Source organism: Microcaecilia unicolor, chromosome 2 (genome assembly GCF_901765095.1).
Source record: "Microcaecilia unicolor chromosome 2, aMicUni1.1, whole genome shotgun sequence".
NCBI classification, from domain to species: Eukaryota; Metazoa; Chordata; class Amphibia; order Gymnophiona; family Siphonopidae; genus Microcaecilia; species Microcaecilia unicolor.
In genome coordinates this window covers 453,186,029-453,199,167 of record NC_044032.1, presented here as the reverse complement: position 1 = coordinate 453,199,167, position 13,139 = coordinate 453,186,029, and the positions used below count along the sequence as shown (strand labels likewise).

Sequence of the window (13,139 nt, the reverse complement as noted above, 5' to 3'; positions counted from 1 at the left end):
CTGGTTGCAATTAGTGCAAGGGCACATAGACCCTGATGCTCAGAAGCAAATGTGGGTGCTAGAGGCCATTAATGGCAGATTATTACCCGCAGTTGCTAGTGTCAAATGCTCAGAACTGGCAAGAGCAGGAACCAACAAGCTCGCTGGCTCACAGCGCAATGAGCATGCAAATGCATGCTGATGAGGTTATTCCTCCCCAATGCCTAGAGGACAGTGCAGAGACCTAGGCAAAGAGGCGATCAGCTGTTCTTCTTGCCCGTGCAGCGCCTTCACACAGAGGTGAGAGGCACTGTGCGGGCCCGGTAAGACAGAGGGGGGAGCGGCGGCGATGACCTCAGGGGGAGCTGTGGGGACAGGGCACGGGGGCAGAGGATAGCGGGAGGCGGAGCTGGGGAGAAAGAGAGAAAGGAATGGGGGCCGGGGCTGCTAAAGTTTTGATTTTTATGCATGGGGAAGCGGGGAGCAGCGGCAACCTTGGGCGTGGCGGGGCATGGTGAGGGCAAGGCCGTCCATAAAGGACGTGTTTGTTTGGGGTTTTTTTTTGTTTTTGTTTTTACGTTTGTGGCATGTGCAGAGCAGCCAGCATAACACTTGGCTGCTCTGCGCATGCTTTACGTTTTTAACGAAGGGTTAGTGAATGCAAGTGAGGTGCAACGAACAGCTCATTTGCATTCCCTATCCTTCGTGCATAGCCGTTCCGTACCGATTCGTTATGGAATTCGGTATGGAACGGCTCTAACCAAGACTTTTGTGCATCTTGGCCTGAGTTCGATTCCCACTGCAGCTTCTTGTGACTCTGGGCAAGTCACTTAACCCTCCGTTGCCCCTGGTACAAAATAAGTACCTGAATATATGTAAACCACTTTGAATGTAGTTGCAAAAAACCTCAGAAAGGCAGTATATCAAGTCCAATTTCCCTTCCTTTAACTGCTTAATACACTTTAGTAAAAGACACCCTAGAGTAGTGTGGATGACCCTGAAACAGAGATTGCTTGATGAAATATGAGTTTGATGAGCGCTGTATTTTAAAGGGAAATAAAAAGAAATCTTTAAGATCTCATCTACAGTTGACATGTTGACCTGTATTTGTACAGATCCAAGGAGACTAGGGGGCTAGTATGTTAGAAATGCAGCTGAGGTGACAGTGCTACTTTTGACCTATTCCTAGTGTATCGTCTGTGGTGTAACGGGAGGGGGAGGGCGAATAGCCAGCAGTTTTTAAGTTGAACAAAAACTGTGCCTTTCTGGACCGGAAACTTTTGTAATATTATTGTATAATGTTTGCTGTCAAAGTTATGAAAATAAGTTAATGACCAATAAACACCAAAGAATGCTGGCCTCGAATCCTAGGTCCCCACCCCTCGTCCTGTGTTGTAAGATGCCTTTAATCAGGGCACAGCAGGATACAAGGACCCACTTTACACGTTTTCACCGTCCATTGTCAATTAGAAATGCGCCTAGAAGTTATGTGGGTCTGTCTTGACACATTAGGATTATTTTCGGGTTCTCGGTTTCGGTTAGGCTCCGGTAAAGATGAAAATGCGCTCGAAAACTTGCTCTTTTCTTTTCCTGCAGGCCATCTGTTTCTGAAAGCTTTGCAACATTTTGTGGAAACGGCTGAACTTCTTGCTTGTTTTTTGTTTTGAGAAAACAGCATAATATTCTCAGTGTAATCGTTCTCTGCATCTACATTGTATACCAAAACACACACAGTTATATATGCAGTGGAAATTAATATTAAGAAATATTATTTTTCACTAAAAACAACAAAATTGTGTGTGTGTGTTTTTGTTTTTTTTTTTACATATCTATATATTGGAACTAAGGGGACTGGAAAACAAATCAGTGGAAACTCGGCCCATTGAAAGGACTAGCAGGATGTAGGTGTGAAATTTCTCATGGTGAAAAAAAAATACAAGGAACACTGCAGGGTGCCCGAAAAGAGGGAGGAGAACACGGGAAAATCTGCTGCTCCCTCTCCAACTCCGAAAAAATAAAATATAAATAAATAGAAATCCATGCAAGCAGGCCATTGGGGAAAGATCTTTCTATTAGGGGATTGTAAAATGCATTTTCTTCGCCCCCTTTTCTTTGGATACAACCGCACCCCCCCCCCCCCCCCCACACTCCATCTAATAGTCATTAGCATCAATTAGAATCGTTTGAAGTAGGAAGTATCTTTGTCTCTGTGCAAAACCTTTCAGGAGAAACACAATAACATCTGGAGCAGGAACCCGATGGGGTTGTGCTGCACTTTCATCTCTCTTTGAGGTATTTGGAATGAGAATACGATGCTCCTTCTTTAATAGAGTGATCAGGAAATGCTTTCCACTCCCCCCCCCCCATCCTTATGGAGTTTGGGGGGGGGGGGAGAGGAGCTGCTTGGAAAGAAGCGGGGGGGGGAGGGGGCTTCACGTTTGCTTTTTCTGAACAGTAGGAAGCCTGGCTAGGAATTACATTGATAAGCAGGAATCATGAAGAATATAAAATTGATTCCTCCTGTTTCAATGACTAAATCCCAGGCAGGTGTCTTACAGGAATTAAAAGAAAAAAAAAAAGGCGAACTGGAGCCACAGGGCTAATACAGAAGCAATGACGAATTAAAGGAGAGCAAGATCCTGTTACGGTGAAATGTAGCCCCCCCCCACAAACAAAAAGTTCATTTGTGGGATTCAGCGTTTGTGTGGATTTTGTATAGCAGTGATCACTGCGTTATACGTATATTCCCCTAGGAAACAGGTCATTCTATCCCCCAGACTGCCCTTCAGTCCGGGGACTCCCGAAATTCGGCTTTTCAGTGTATTTTAGAAAGAATCGGGTGTGGAATGGGGGGGGGGGGTTTCTCTTCATCTTCCATTTCTGGTGCACTGCTGCAAAGGAAAAAAAATACCTCCTATCAATTTCCTTCAATCAGTTCAAATGATATGTAGGAGCATAACATTCATTTCAGAGTCAAAAGTTGACTTATTTCGATGAAAATACACCTGAATTAAAAACAAAACTCGTAGCCTAAATAAAAAGCACGTGCATTTACATTCGCTTCGTAAGGATTTTGCTTAAAATTGTATCGCTGGTTGAGCAGAAAATCAGGTTTTAGCATCTCTTTCCTTCCTCGCCAACCTGTTTTTCAGTTCTGCTCGTTCGAGTTCTGTCTTGTACATCTTTTCTGCTTTCTGGTAAAACTAATTCTCGAATTTCTAAGGTCAGATATCAGCATTCCACTTATTTGCTTTACAAACTCTAGTGTATTGACTTTTTAATTTGTTATTTTGTTGTGGGAGAAGGACTATAGTGAGTGAATGTTAAAAAGAAATGTTTTCTGGGCAGATAATCCTGTAAATGTCATCCTACGGTGGGAACCTGTTGATGCAAGATGGTCCTTTTCTGTCTAGTGCAAGGTCCCCAGCCCAGCCTGGTCTGTGCAGCAGACGGAAGAACCCCTCCCCCAACCACCAATTTTCTCGCCGGTCGGTGCTACATTTCCCAAGTCCTTATCAGAGAGTGAAAATTTCCAGCTTTTTAACAGAAATACATTAGCAAAGTACACAGCGATAATGAGAAACAAAATGGCTCATTACTTTACTAATTAATAGGCCATAAGTGGCTTAATGTGGAAAATCACTTATGTTAATAGAATCTCTCTTTCAAAAAGTTCACATCCTCTCACCGAAACTCTGACGTCTACAGTTCCTTTTACCACTTCACCCTGGCTTCCATTTATACTATTATCAACCGGTTCTCTACTCTTTCAAAATTATCAGTGCAAATAATACCATCAGATCACAAATAATCCCCCCCAAAATAGAAATGTGAAATAAGAGAGGATAGAAGATGTAATTTTTTAAGGGGGGGGGGGTGAAACTTGTGGATGATGGGAAGAAAGTGAACGAAGGGATCAGCCATTTGTAAAGGCGATAATAAGGAGAAACCGGAATAACCCTAAGGAATCATCATCATCATTCATTATCATCATCATACAAAGAATTTTTAAGCAAAAGAAGCTGGAAGTTGAGGGGGGAGGGGAGTCCTTCCATGCCCGTGCCAGGGACTGGGCTGCAGAAAAACTAGAGGAGGGGGCATCCTTCCTCCATCCCCCCCCTCCCGTGTCCTGGAAACAAAATAGGGGAAAATGTGTTCGGGGGGGGGGGGGAGTTGCTTGCCCCCCCTCTCCCAAAGCAGTTCCTGATGTGAACCCACAGATCTGAAGGGAAGGCAGTTCTGTTCCTTAAACTGAGAGGGGAGAAAGCATAACAACAACAGGATTGTAAACAGTTTTCTACATATTTTAAGCCCTGATCCAATTAAAACTTTATTTAGTCGCACTTGTGAAATAGGGTTGTGCGTTCAGGATCTTCATAAATAGAATAGCCCACTTTTGCTTATATATTTGGCTCTTTGCACACTGTTCTTAAACGTTCCCAAATTTCGTTTCTATGACTAAAACGAAAGAACGAGATATGAGAATGATAAAGTGGAAACGAAAGAACCAGAGCTGAGTTCTAATCGCGCCTCTGTCTTGCGGCGGCAGAGCAGGAGGGGGTCACACACACTTCCGTCAAGTCCTCGAGTGCACCCTGCAATATGTAAGTAAGTTTTAAGCAATTTGCAGTTCTTAAATTGCAGGCCTTTGACCTTTTATCACGATCTTCCGTTTCTTTTTAAGGTTGTCCCCAATTTTTAGCCCTAGTGAGCTGCGGGGCCCAGCTTTGATCGCTGCTTCCCATAGCTTCCGATTCCTCCACTCACTGATGATCGACTGATCCTGAATGAAACCTTTAGCAGCCTTTCAGTTGACAATGAAATTTACAAGCGAAGAAATGACCCTGGCCGTTGAAAATAATGAATTTTGGAAGGAACACAGGTTCGCAGAGGCCGGGCAAGGGAAAGCGATCGATTTTTATCCAAAGGGGCCTCCTGTTATGTAATTGGTTCCAATGTGCAAAAAAAAAAACTTCTGTTTTGTTACCAGCAAGTAAACAAGTGAAAAAAAATATTTAAAAATACTTCACTTAAATATGGATTTATTTTGCATCCCTCTGTCAGGTTTTATACAGTTAGATGTATAAGAAAAAGGCGATTTCTTTTTTTTGGGGGGGGGGTTGAAAAACTGCTTCACCCCCTCCCCCACGCACACCTTATCTGGGGAGAGCAGGGCTGTCCCCTCCCAGCACAGGCTACTTTGCATACAAATACCTTATTTACACTTCACAGTGTGCTGTGTCTCCCTTAAAGCCCCTCCGTCAGCAGAGACACCCCCCAGGTGCCACTAGCCCTCCGCCCTCTACCATGCTCCAGTCTCCAACCTTAGGCCACCTCTGGCCCGATGCCTGCTCCCGGCAGCCGAATACCCCTCAGCCCCCTAAGGCGGCCTTCAGCATCGACTCCATCCTCTCCAAGCCAGCGGTTTCCCGATGTCCTTCCCGGGTGCCCCTGGATCCGCAGGCCTGGCAGCCCCAGGGAGCCCCCGTGCCAATGGGCTACTCCATCGGCTTCCTGCCTTACCCGTCCGTGTACATGTACCGGGGTCGGCAGCCCCCAACCCCGCAGCAGCAGCAACTCCTCTGGTTGCAGAGGGCACAGTGCCAGTGCTCAGATGCCAAGTGCAAACAGAAAGGTAAGGGGACGGGGGAAGGGGGGGGGGCAGAAACTCACTGGCAGTAAACCAGTCGGCGGATGCACTGGCAGCAAATTGTACTAAACTTCACATCTGATGCGGTCAGGCTTGCAGAATTAGCCGCTTAGTCAGAGATCGGTGTGCGTTTTAAACTTGCTGAATATGAGACTCAATTTGTGTTAAAAAAAAAAAAACATACTCAGAAAGTTCAAACTGTCTATTTAAGAACCGATTTGAATTCAGCTTCCTGGGGTGCTGTTTTGCTTGACCGTGTCCAGTCTGGAATTATTTTAGAGCGCACGATCCCCACAGGAAGGGACTAACTGGTTTTGATGATAGAATTGTAACATTTTTCCCCGTGCGTGACTCTCCCTTAAGGCCCTTGATTTTTACGTCTTTGTTCTTCTACGGGTGATTCCTCAATATTTGGTGTTACTGTGCTCACTGAGAAAATGAAGGGGTTCGAAACAACACTCAGACAAGTTCGGCTTTATGTAGTAAAACAAAAAAAAAGTTTGGAGAAGTGATAGGCGGTATTTTGTTTAAGCACACAGATCCTGAGACCCTTCTGTAAACTTTCTGAATCTTTTATGTTGGTGAAAGCCTTGAGATCTTGCCAGTATTGCGCCTTCCAAGGCTGCAGAAAAAAATCTATAAGTACATAAGTATTACCGTACTGGGACAGACAGTCCATCAAGCCCAGTGTCCTGTTTCCAACAGTGGCCAATCCTGGTCAGAAGAACCTGGCAAGATGCCAAAACAATACAATGCATTTTATGCTGCTTATTCTAGAAATAAGCAGTGGATTTTCCCCGTCCATTTTAATAATGGTCTATGGACTTTTCCTTTAGGAAGCCATCCAAACCTTTTATAAACCCCACTAAGCTAACCGCTTTTACTACATTCTTTAGCAACAAATTCCAGAGTTTAATTACACATTGAGTGAAGAAACATTTTCTCCAATTCATTTTAAATTTACTACTTTGTAGCTTCATTATGCGCCCCCTAGTCTTAATATTTTTGGAAAGACTAAACAAGCGATTCACGTCTACCCATTCCACTCCACTCCACTCATTATTTTATAGACCTCTAACATGTCTCCCTTCCGCTGTCTCTTCTCCAAGCTGAAGAGCCCTAGCTGCTTTAGCCTTTCCTCATAGGGAAGTCATCCCATCTCCTTTATCATTTTCATCACCCATCTCTTTACCTTTTCTAATTCCACTATATCTTCCCTGTGCCCAACTTTTTGCACATCTCCCGGTCTCCCAAGGTAACAGAGGAGCGTCTCACAGTACAGTACTTGCAAACCGTGCTCACATCCTTCTATTGTTAATTGGTTTGATTTTCCAAGAAACAAATGAACACTTGGGATAAAAGGTGTTTTGTGGCACTAAGAAACTGTAGGAATGATCTTTACCAGGGAAGAATACTGGATCTCTCGCTAGATTGCTCTGCTTCCTGGCACAATTTTACTGTAGTGCAGTGCTTCTCAACCCAGTGGGCCAGACACACCCAGCCAGTCAGGTTTTCAGGATGTCCACAATGAATATGCATATTCCTAGTAAGCAGTGCGTATAAATCTTTATCATTGTGGATATCCTGAAAACCTGACTGGCTGGGCGTGTCTGGTGGACTGGGTTGAGGAGTACTGCTGTACTGTACTTGTAAAAACAAAACAGCACAGAGAGGGTCCAAAGTACAGAACAAAGTCCAAAATACAACAAAACGTACCTTCAAAAACAGGACACAGTTTCTTTAATTGTAAAACTAAAAAGTCCAGTCTTCCAATATGGACCCGACACGGGCCCCGTGTTTCAGTGCACAGTACCTGCATCAGGGGTCAAATGTATTCTGATGGAAAATAGATACCGTGTACAGCAACAAAACTTCTTCCTTGTGAAATAAAAATAATTCCATGCACTTAATGAAGTGATCACTCTGCACGTTAGGTACAAAAACAGTCCCTTCGTTTATCCATTTATCAAAGAACAAAGGGACTGTTTTTGTTCCTAACGTGTCGAGCGATATGTGTCGAGTCCATATTGGAAGACTGAACTTTTTAGTTTTAGAATTAAAGGAACTGTGTCCTGTTTTTGAAGGCTTTTGGTGCTTTTTGTTGTATTTTGTACTGTACTTGTAAGGCAGGGGTTCTCAGCCCAGTCCTCAGGTCACAACTAGCCAGTCAGGTTTTCAGGATATTCACAAAAAATATGCATGAGATAAATTTGCATGCACTACCTCCATTCTATGCAAATCTATCTCATGAATAATTATTGTGAATATCCTGAAAATCTGACTGACTAGGTGTATCCCGAAGACTAGGTTGAGAACCCCTGTTATAAGGCAGTTGTGACATGGGAACAATATTTACTTTCTGATTTGTGACTCCTCTAGTGAGTTCTGGTCTTAGTGGCTCTGCTGCACCACTGACATGTAGGAGGGTTTCTGGTCACTTGCTCATGCTCTGAAAACTTGTGATGGGGCCATGCCTGTTCTCACCATGCCTCTGCTGATCTTTCTGCAGGGCTGGAAGGGTCACCCTGCAAAGCTGGTCCTCCTCTGCCTCCCTGGAGACCCAGTGCCTGCAAGATGAAGAGAGTTCGGACGGTCTTCACCCTGGACCAGCTGGAGCAGCTGGAGAAGGAATTCCTCAAGCAGCAGTATATGGTGGGCACAGAGAGGGTGGATCTGGCTGCAAAGCTCAACCTCACAGAGACTCAAGTGAGAAAGAAACCTGTCAAAGTTTGTCCTTCTAATACAGAGATTCTCTCAACACAGTCCTCGAGCACACCCAGCCAGTCTGGTTTTCAGGATATCCACAATGAATATACATAAGACACATTTGCACAGTCTACCTCTGCTGTATGCAGACAGTGCAAGTAGACACTTTAGAAAGGGTATGCGATAAGAATGCAGTGGCATCACAATTTGCACACCCATATTATATGAAAACTATATATTGGCACCCTAGCAGTTTGCTGTGTCATTTCTACTAGCGATATGCACTGTTGCTCTGTTAGCATTAGACTCACTTGTGTGTCAATGCACTAATCACTTTCCCCATAAAGACACAAATCAGGAAAAATCCTTTCATATATCTACGGTAGCCTTTGAATGTTTTAACTTCATTAGTTTTAAAGCTCCATTCTCTCTTTAAGGCTGAGGGAAGGGATGTATTTTGGGAGTAATTTTATAACTACAGATAGGGGTGTATTTTTCACTCTGCAGCTTTGCAGGACTTTCAAAGTGAAAAGTAGGCATATACTTTTCCTTAGAATGTTATCCTAGGGAAAAGCACACATGCTAACCTGCCAAGATACTTTTTTTTTTAAATCATTTATTTATAATTTTTCATTTTACAAGGGTCACTTGCAAACAGTAATACAGAGATCACTGCACATTAATACAAAATAAGAAGAAAACAATCCCAACTAGATATGGATTATATACAGTCTTTCTCTTTCTTAGACCACAAAGGGAGAGTGAGATAAGACAAGGAGATCAATTAAACAGTAAACAGAAAAAAGAAAACATGGTATTAACCTGATTATCCACAGATATTACTCATCTAATTCATTATTCCACATTGATCATCTGGTTGGCTTCTTCAAGGCCAATACGGTGTATAGTCAAGTCATTTTATTAAAAACATACTTATTGTCCAGATTTTAGTTAGAAATAATACATCTGATTACATTCTGTCTTTTAAAAACCAGAAATTATTTAACCATACATATACTTAAGTCTCTAACCAAGATACTTTTCTGAGTTAAAATATATGCATAATTTTGAAAATTATGCATGTAGTTCCAAACTCAACCAAATCCCATTCCCAGGATCATCTCTTCTGAGGGCATATAGGAATGCACACAAAGTGGCACTGCAGATACTTTTAACTGAACTGAGGGCAGGAAATGTTACTGTTTTAATCCATGGAAGTTGTCTAGTTTATGATTTTCTGTTGTGATCTGCTGAGCCCCTGACTAGGAGGGGAAGTTGCTAACATGCACTAAGGAAATAACATTTTTTTTTCTTTTTGCCAAATAACATGCATTAAATGGAAAATTATGTGTAATTTGCCTTTAATGCACATACTTTTCCACAACACACTAATAATGAGATGCAAAGCACACAACTGCATGCAAAGCGGCTCATTATTATGTAAAATGAATAACACAGTTTGCATTTAACCTTACAAGCTGCATTATTCAAGTAAATATGCATTATGTTCTCTCTCTGTGAGCATTAAGCCACTACTAACATGCAGCCTGATGCTCCCGGGGAGGGGGGGGAGAGCAGCACCCCTTAAAAGAGCTTGCGCTGGGCAAACTTACCCATCCTTATGATCCCCCACTCCAACATGCCACCCACTTACCTTTCTCCCCCAGGATCAGCAAATAGGGGATGCAAACAGGGAATTGTCAAGGTAGAAGTACATATGGCTTTTGGCCTCCCTTTCAAATTTCTGACTTAGGCCCCAGTGTGTCTAATACCAGATATACTCCCCCACCCTGATCTCTCAGTCCTTCAATTGAAAATGGGCAGCTTGACCCCCCTAAGGGTGGTACAGCAAGACTACTGCTAGAGGGCTCTAGCCACCATTTTCAGCCGAGGCACCAGCGAAGCAGGAACGACCAGGCATCACTCCTGCATCCATCCACTAACCTGCATGGAGACCTCCTGGCTGGGTATTGGGGGTTGGAGGACCTTGAGTTGAGGGATAGAGGGGGGTTGGGCATCCTTAAAAGATAGCAAGCTTAACTTAGGGACTGTTATCTTTACTTTGCTGCAGTTAGGTACTTATCATATTCCAGGCTGAAGCAATGCACAATGAAATTTACTGCATACATCATTAACCTGTAGTACCTTAGGTTTGTGACTTGAATGGTAAATTTTGCTGCAGTACAATAACCCACCTCTGTAAATGGTTTCAGACATGGGATACAAATCAACAGAACATCACTAACATTATTCTGCATTAGGGCTGTACCGAATATTCGTGTTCAATTAGATTCAGCCCCAAATAAATTATTCGTATTCAGCCAAATAGTGATTTAAGTTCGAATACTAATGACCCGGAGCTCTACTATGCTAAATTCTACTGAAATGAACACTTGATCTCTGATTTCATGTTGCTTCTTTTATTTTTTGTTATGTTAAAGCTCAATGCCCTTTGTTTGTATTCGCTATTCATATTCAGTCGAATAATATTTTTCATTATTTGTATTTGACTGAATAGTAAAATATGCTATTCAGTACAGCTCTGTTCTGCATATCGGTTTTGCTGTTTCCAAATTTCTCATATTTTTCTTTACAAAGCTTTTTTTTTCTCACTTAGATTGAGTTGTGAAACAAAATGAGAATCCCTATTTTAGGAGCCTAGTAATAACCACTGCACAGACTCTAGAACCTGAAAACCTGAAGGGGGAAGACAGGTGGCTTTCTTTGGGCTGAGCCGTCTGAATATGCCACTTACCCCTTCCCCCTCCCCCAACACACAGCATTTATTTTTATTTAATTCCTGCTGCATTCCATCTTCTCATGGACTTTTATTTTATCAAACATGATCATGTGTATATATAATATACATTATAATATGTTGTATAATACTAAGTTATCCTCCAATGCATTACATACACACTGAATTCTTGCAGGAAGAATTTAAAGGGGCTCTCTCTCACTGTTTGTATGCTAGGTGCTATATATGTGCAAATCTTTACTCTCGTTATAGTGTCTGATTATGATGACTGAGAAGCTCGTTTTCAAAGCACTTAGACTAGACTTACAAATTTCCATAGGTTACTCTGTAACTTTGTAAGTCTGTTTTGAAAATACGCCACTGAAGTTCATACAAATTAGTAGTGATCACCCGTTCTCCTTTTGCTTATCTCATTCGCTCTACAGGTTAAAGTCTGGTTCCAGAACCGAAGGATTAAATGGAGAAAACAAAGCCTGGAGCAGAAAAAAGCCAAACTGTCCCAGTTTGGGGTTTGCCAGACAGCCCCATCCGAGCCAACCAAAGAACCAGAGAGTGACGAAGAACCCATAGAAGTAGAGACTTAAGCAGATGTGTCGTTGGTGATCTCCACAAATTCCCACCTACGGTCACTCACCCTGGTGTCTAAGAACTGCGACAGCGCCAGGGAATTCCTGAGTGTAATCTGACTTCTCGTCCTCCCTCCACCATGTCTTTAGGATGCCAGAGGATGGATATCCTGGGGTGCTGTGGTCCTAAAAGCCATCATGGCTCCAGTCTGCCACATTTTGATGTTTGGACACAGAACTGGATGTGACCAGGAGAGACCATAGTTTCCGGATGGGGTCATAAATGACAAACATATATTTATGTGTGAGATCCTGGGCTACTGTTGCCCAGGTTTTCACAGCACATGGAGACCAGTGTGCAAGCAATGGACAGGACAGGAATTGGGACCTCATTATAGCTGTACTGTGAGAAGTCTTGATTCTGAGCAAGGATGCCTGTGATCTGCTTTGCTTTGTTGTTGGAACATGACTTTTATTCTAGATTGTTCCACAAGCAACTTTTTACAAGCTGGAACTTTTTGATCTGTGCTAAGATAAACTCAAAATGCAAGAGACTAAAATAGAGAGCTGGGAGTGAGGAGTGTATGAGTTTATCAGAGTATTTGATGCTACAGGGTTTTCCCCTCTGTTGTTTTCCTGTACCCGTCATTGTCTCTTGCTGGTGGTATTAAGGACTTGCTTGTCCAGATTTGTAGAACTCTTGTGGATCTGGACATGGTCTAATAACTGGATGAGAGGACTGTGAGACACAGCCGAGCAGTTCTATATACCTCTGCCAGAGGCACCTATTAATTTATTAGAAAACACCTACAACTTTCCTATTTGTAAGTGATTTTCAACCTTTTTGAAAAATAAAGAAAAAATGTCTTGTACAAGACCACATAGTATGTAAAAGGACACTCAGGAAGGGGTTGGCTGCTGGTTGGGATTTGATTGGTTGATTACCATTTGAGGCTTTGTTTTTCTGCCTTTAGAAAGATCATTCTCATTTATAATGCACTGGACTTTTTGTTTCTAGAATAATCTTTGGGTTTCTGTCTCTGCCAATCTACTTCCTGTATCCATGGCAATAAGTAGGAGTGAGGAGGGCCTGGATCTGATGTTCACAATTCTATGAGTACCATAATGGTGGTAGACCAAGCAGACTACCACAGTGGTCTGTGACTAGATAGCACTGTGGCAAGAGACACACACTGATATTCATGACTCAGTGCACTCTTTGAGTCTCACAATGCCACTTTTCCTCCTATCACTAACATATCTAAAAAAATGTCTTGTGCCCCCATTTTACCGCTTTGGACTATTTTTTTCTTCCATTTGAATCTTTGCTTTCCTAACTACCAGTTTCTTTTAGCTTTTCCAGATATTGTTGCCTGTCTTCCTCTTTCTGCAATCTTTTGCAGTTTATAAAGGCTATCCTCTTTTTCCTTACCTTTTCAGCTACTGCTTTTGAGAACCAAAACAGCCTCCCTTTCCTCCT

At 42.6% G+C, this 13,139-nt stretch overlaps 1 protein-coding gene across 1 annotated transcript in view; it reads left to right on the top strand.

Moving 5' to 3' along the window:
• Nucleotides 1–11,677, top strand: part of NOTO (notochord homeobox) — a 53,574-nt gene extending 41,897 nt beyond the window's left edge. The window contains exons 2-4 of the mRNA XM_030192173.1: nucleotides 5,233–5,614; nucleotides 8,139–8,335; nucleotides 11,519–11,677. Of these exons, the coding sequence (XP_030048033.1) occupies nucleotides 5,233–5,614; nucleotides 8,139–8,335; nucleotides 11,519–11,677 (738 nt within the window). The remainder of the gene's footprint in view (nucleotides 1–5,232; nucleotides 5,615–8,138; nucleotides 8,336–11,518) is intronic.
• The last annotated feature ends 1,462 nt before the right edge of the window (nucleotides 11,678–13,139 follow it).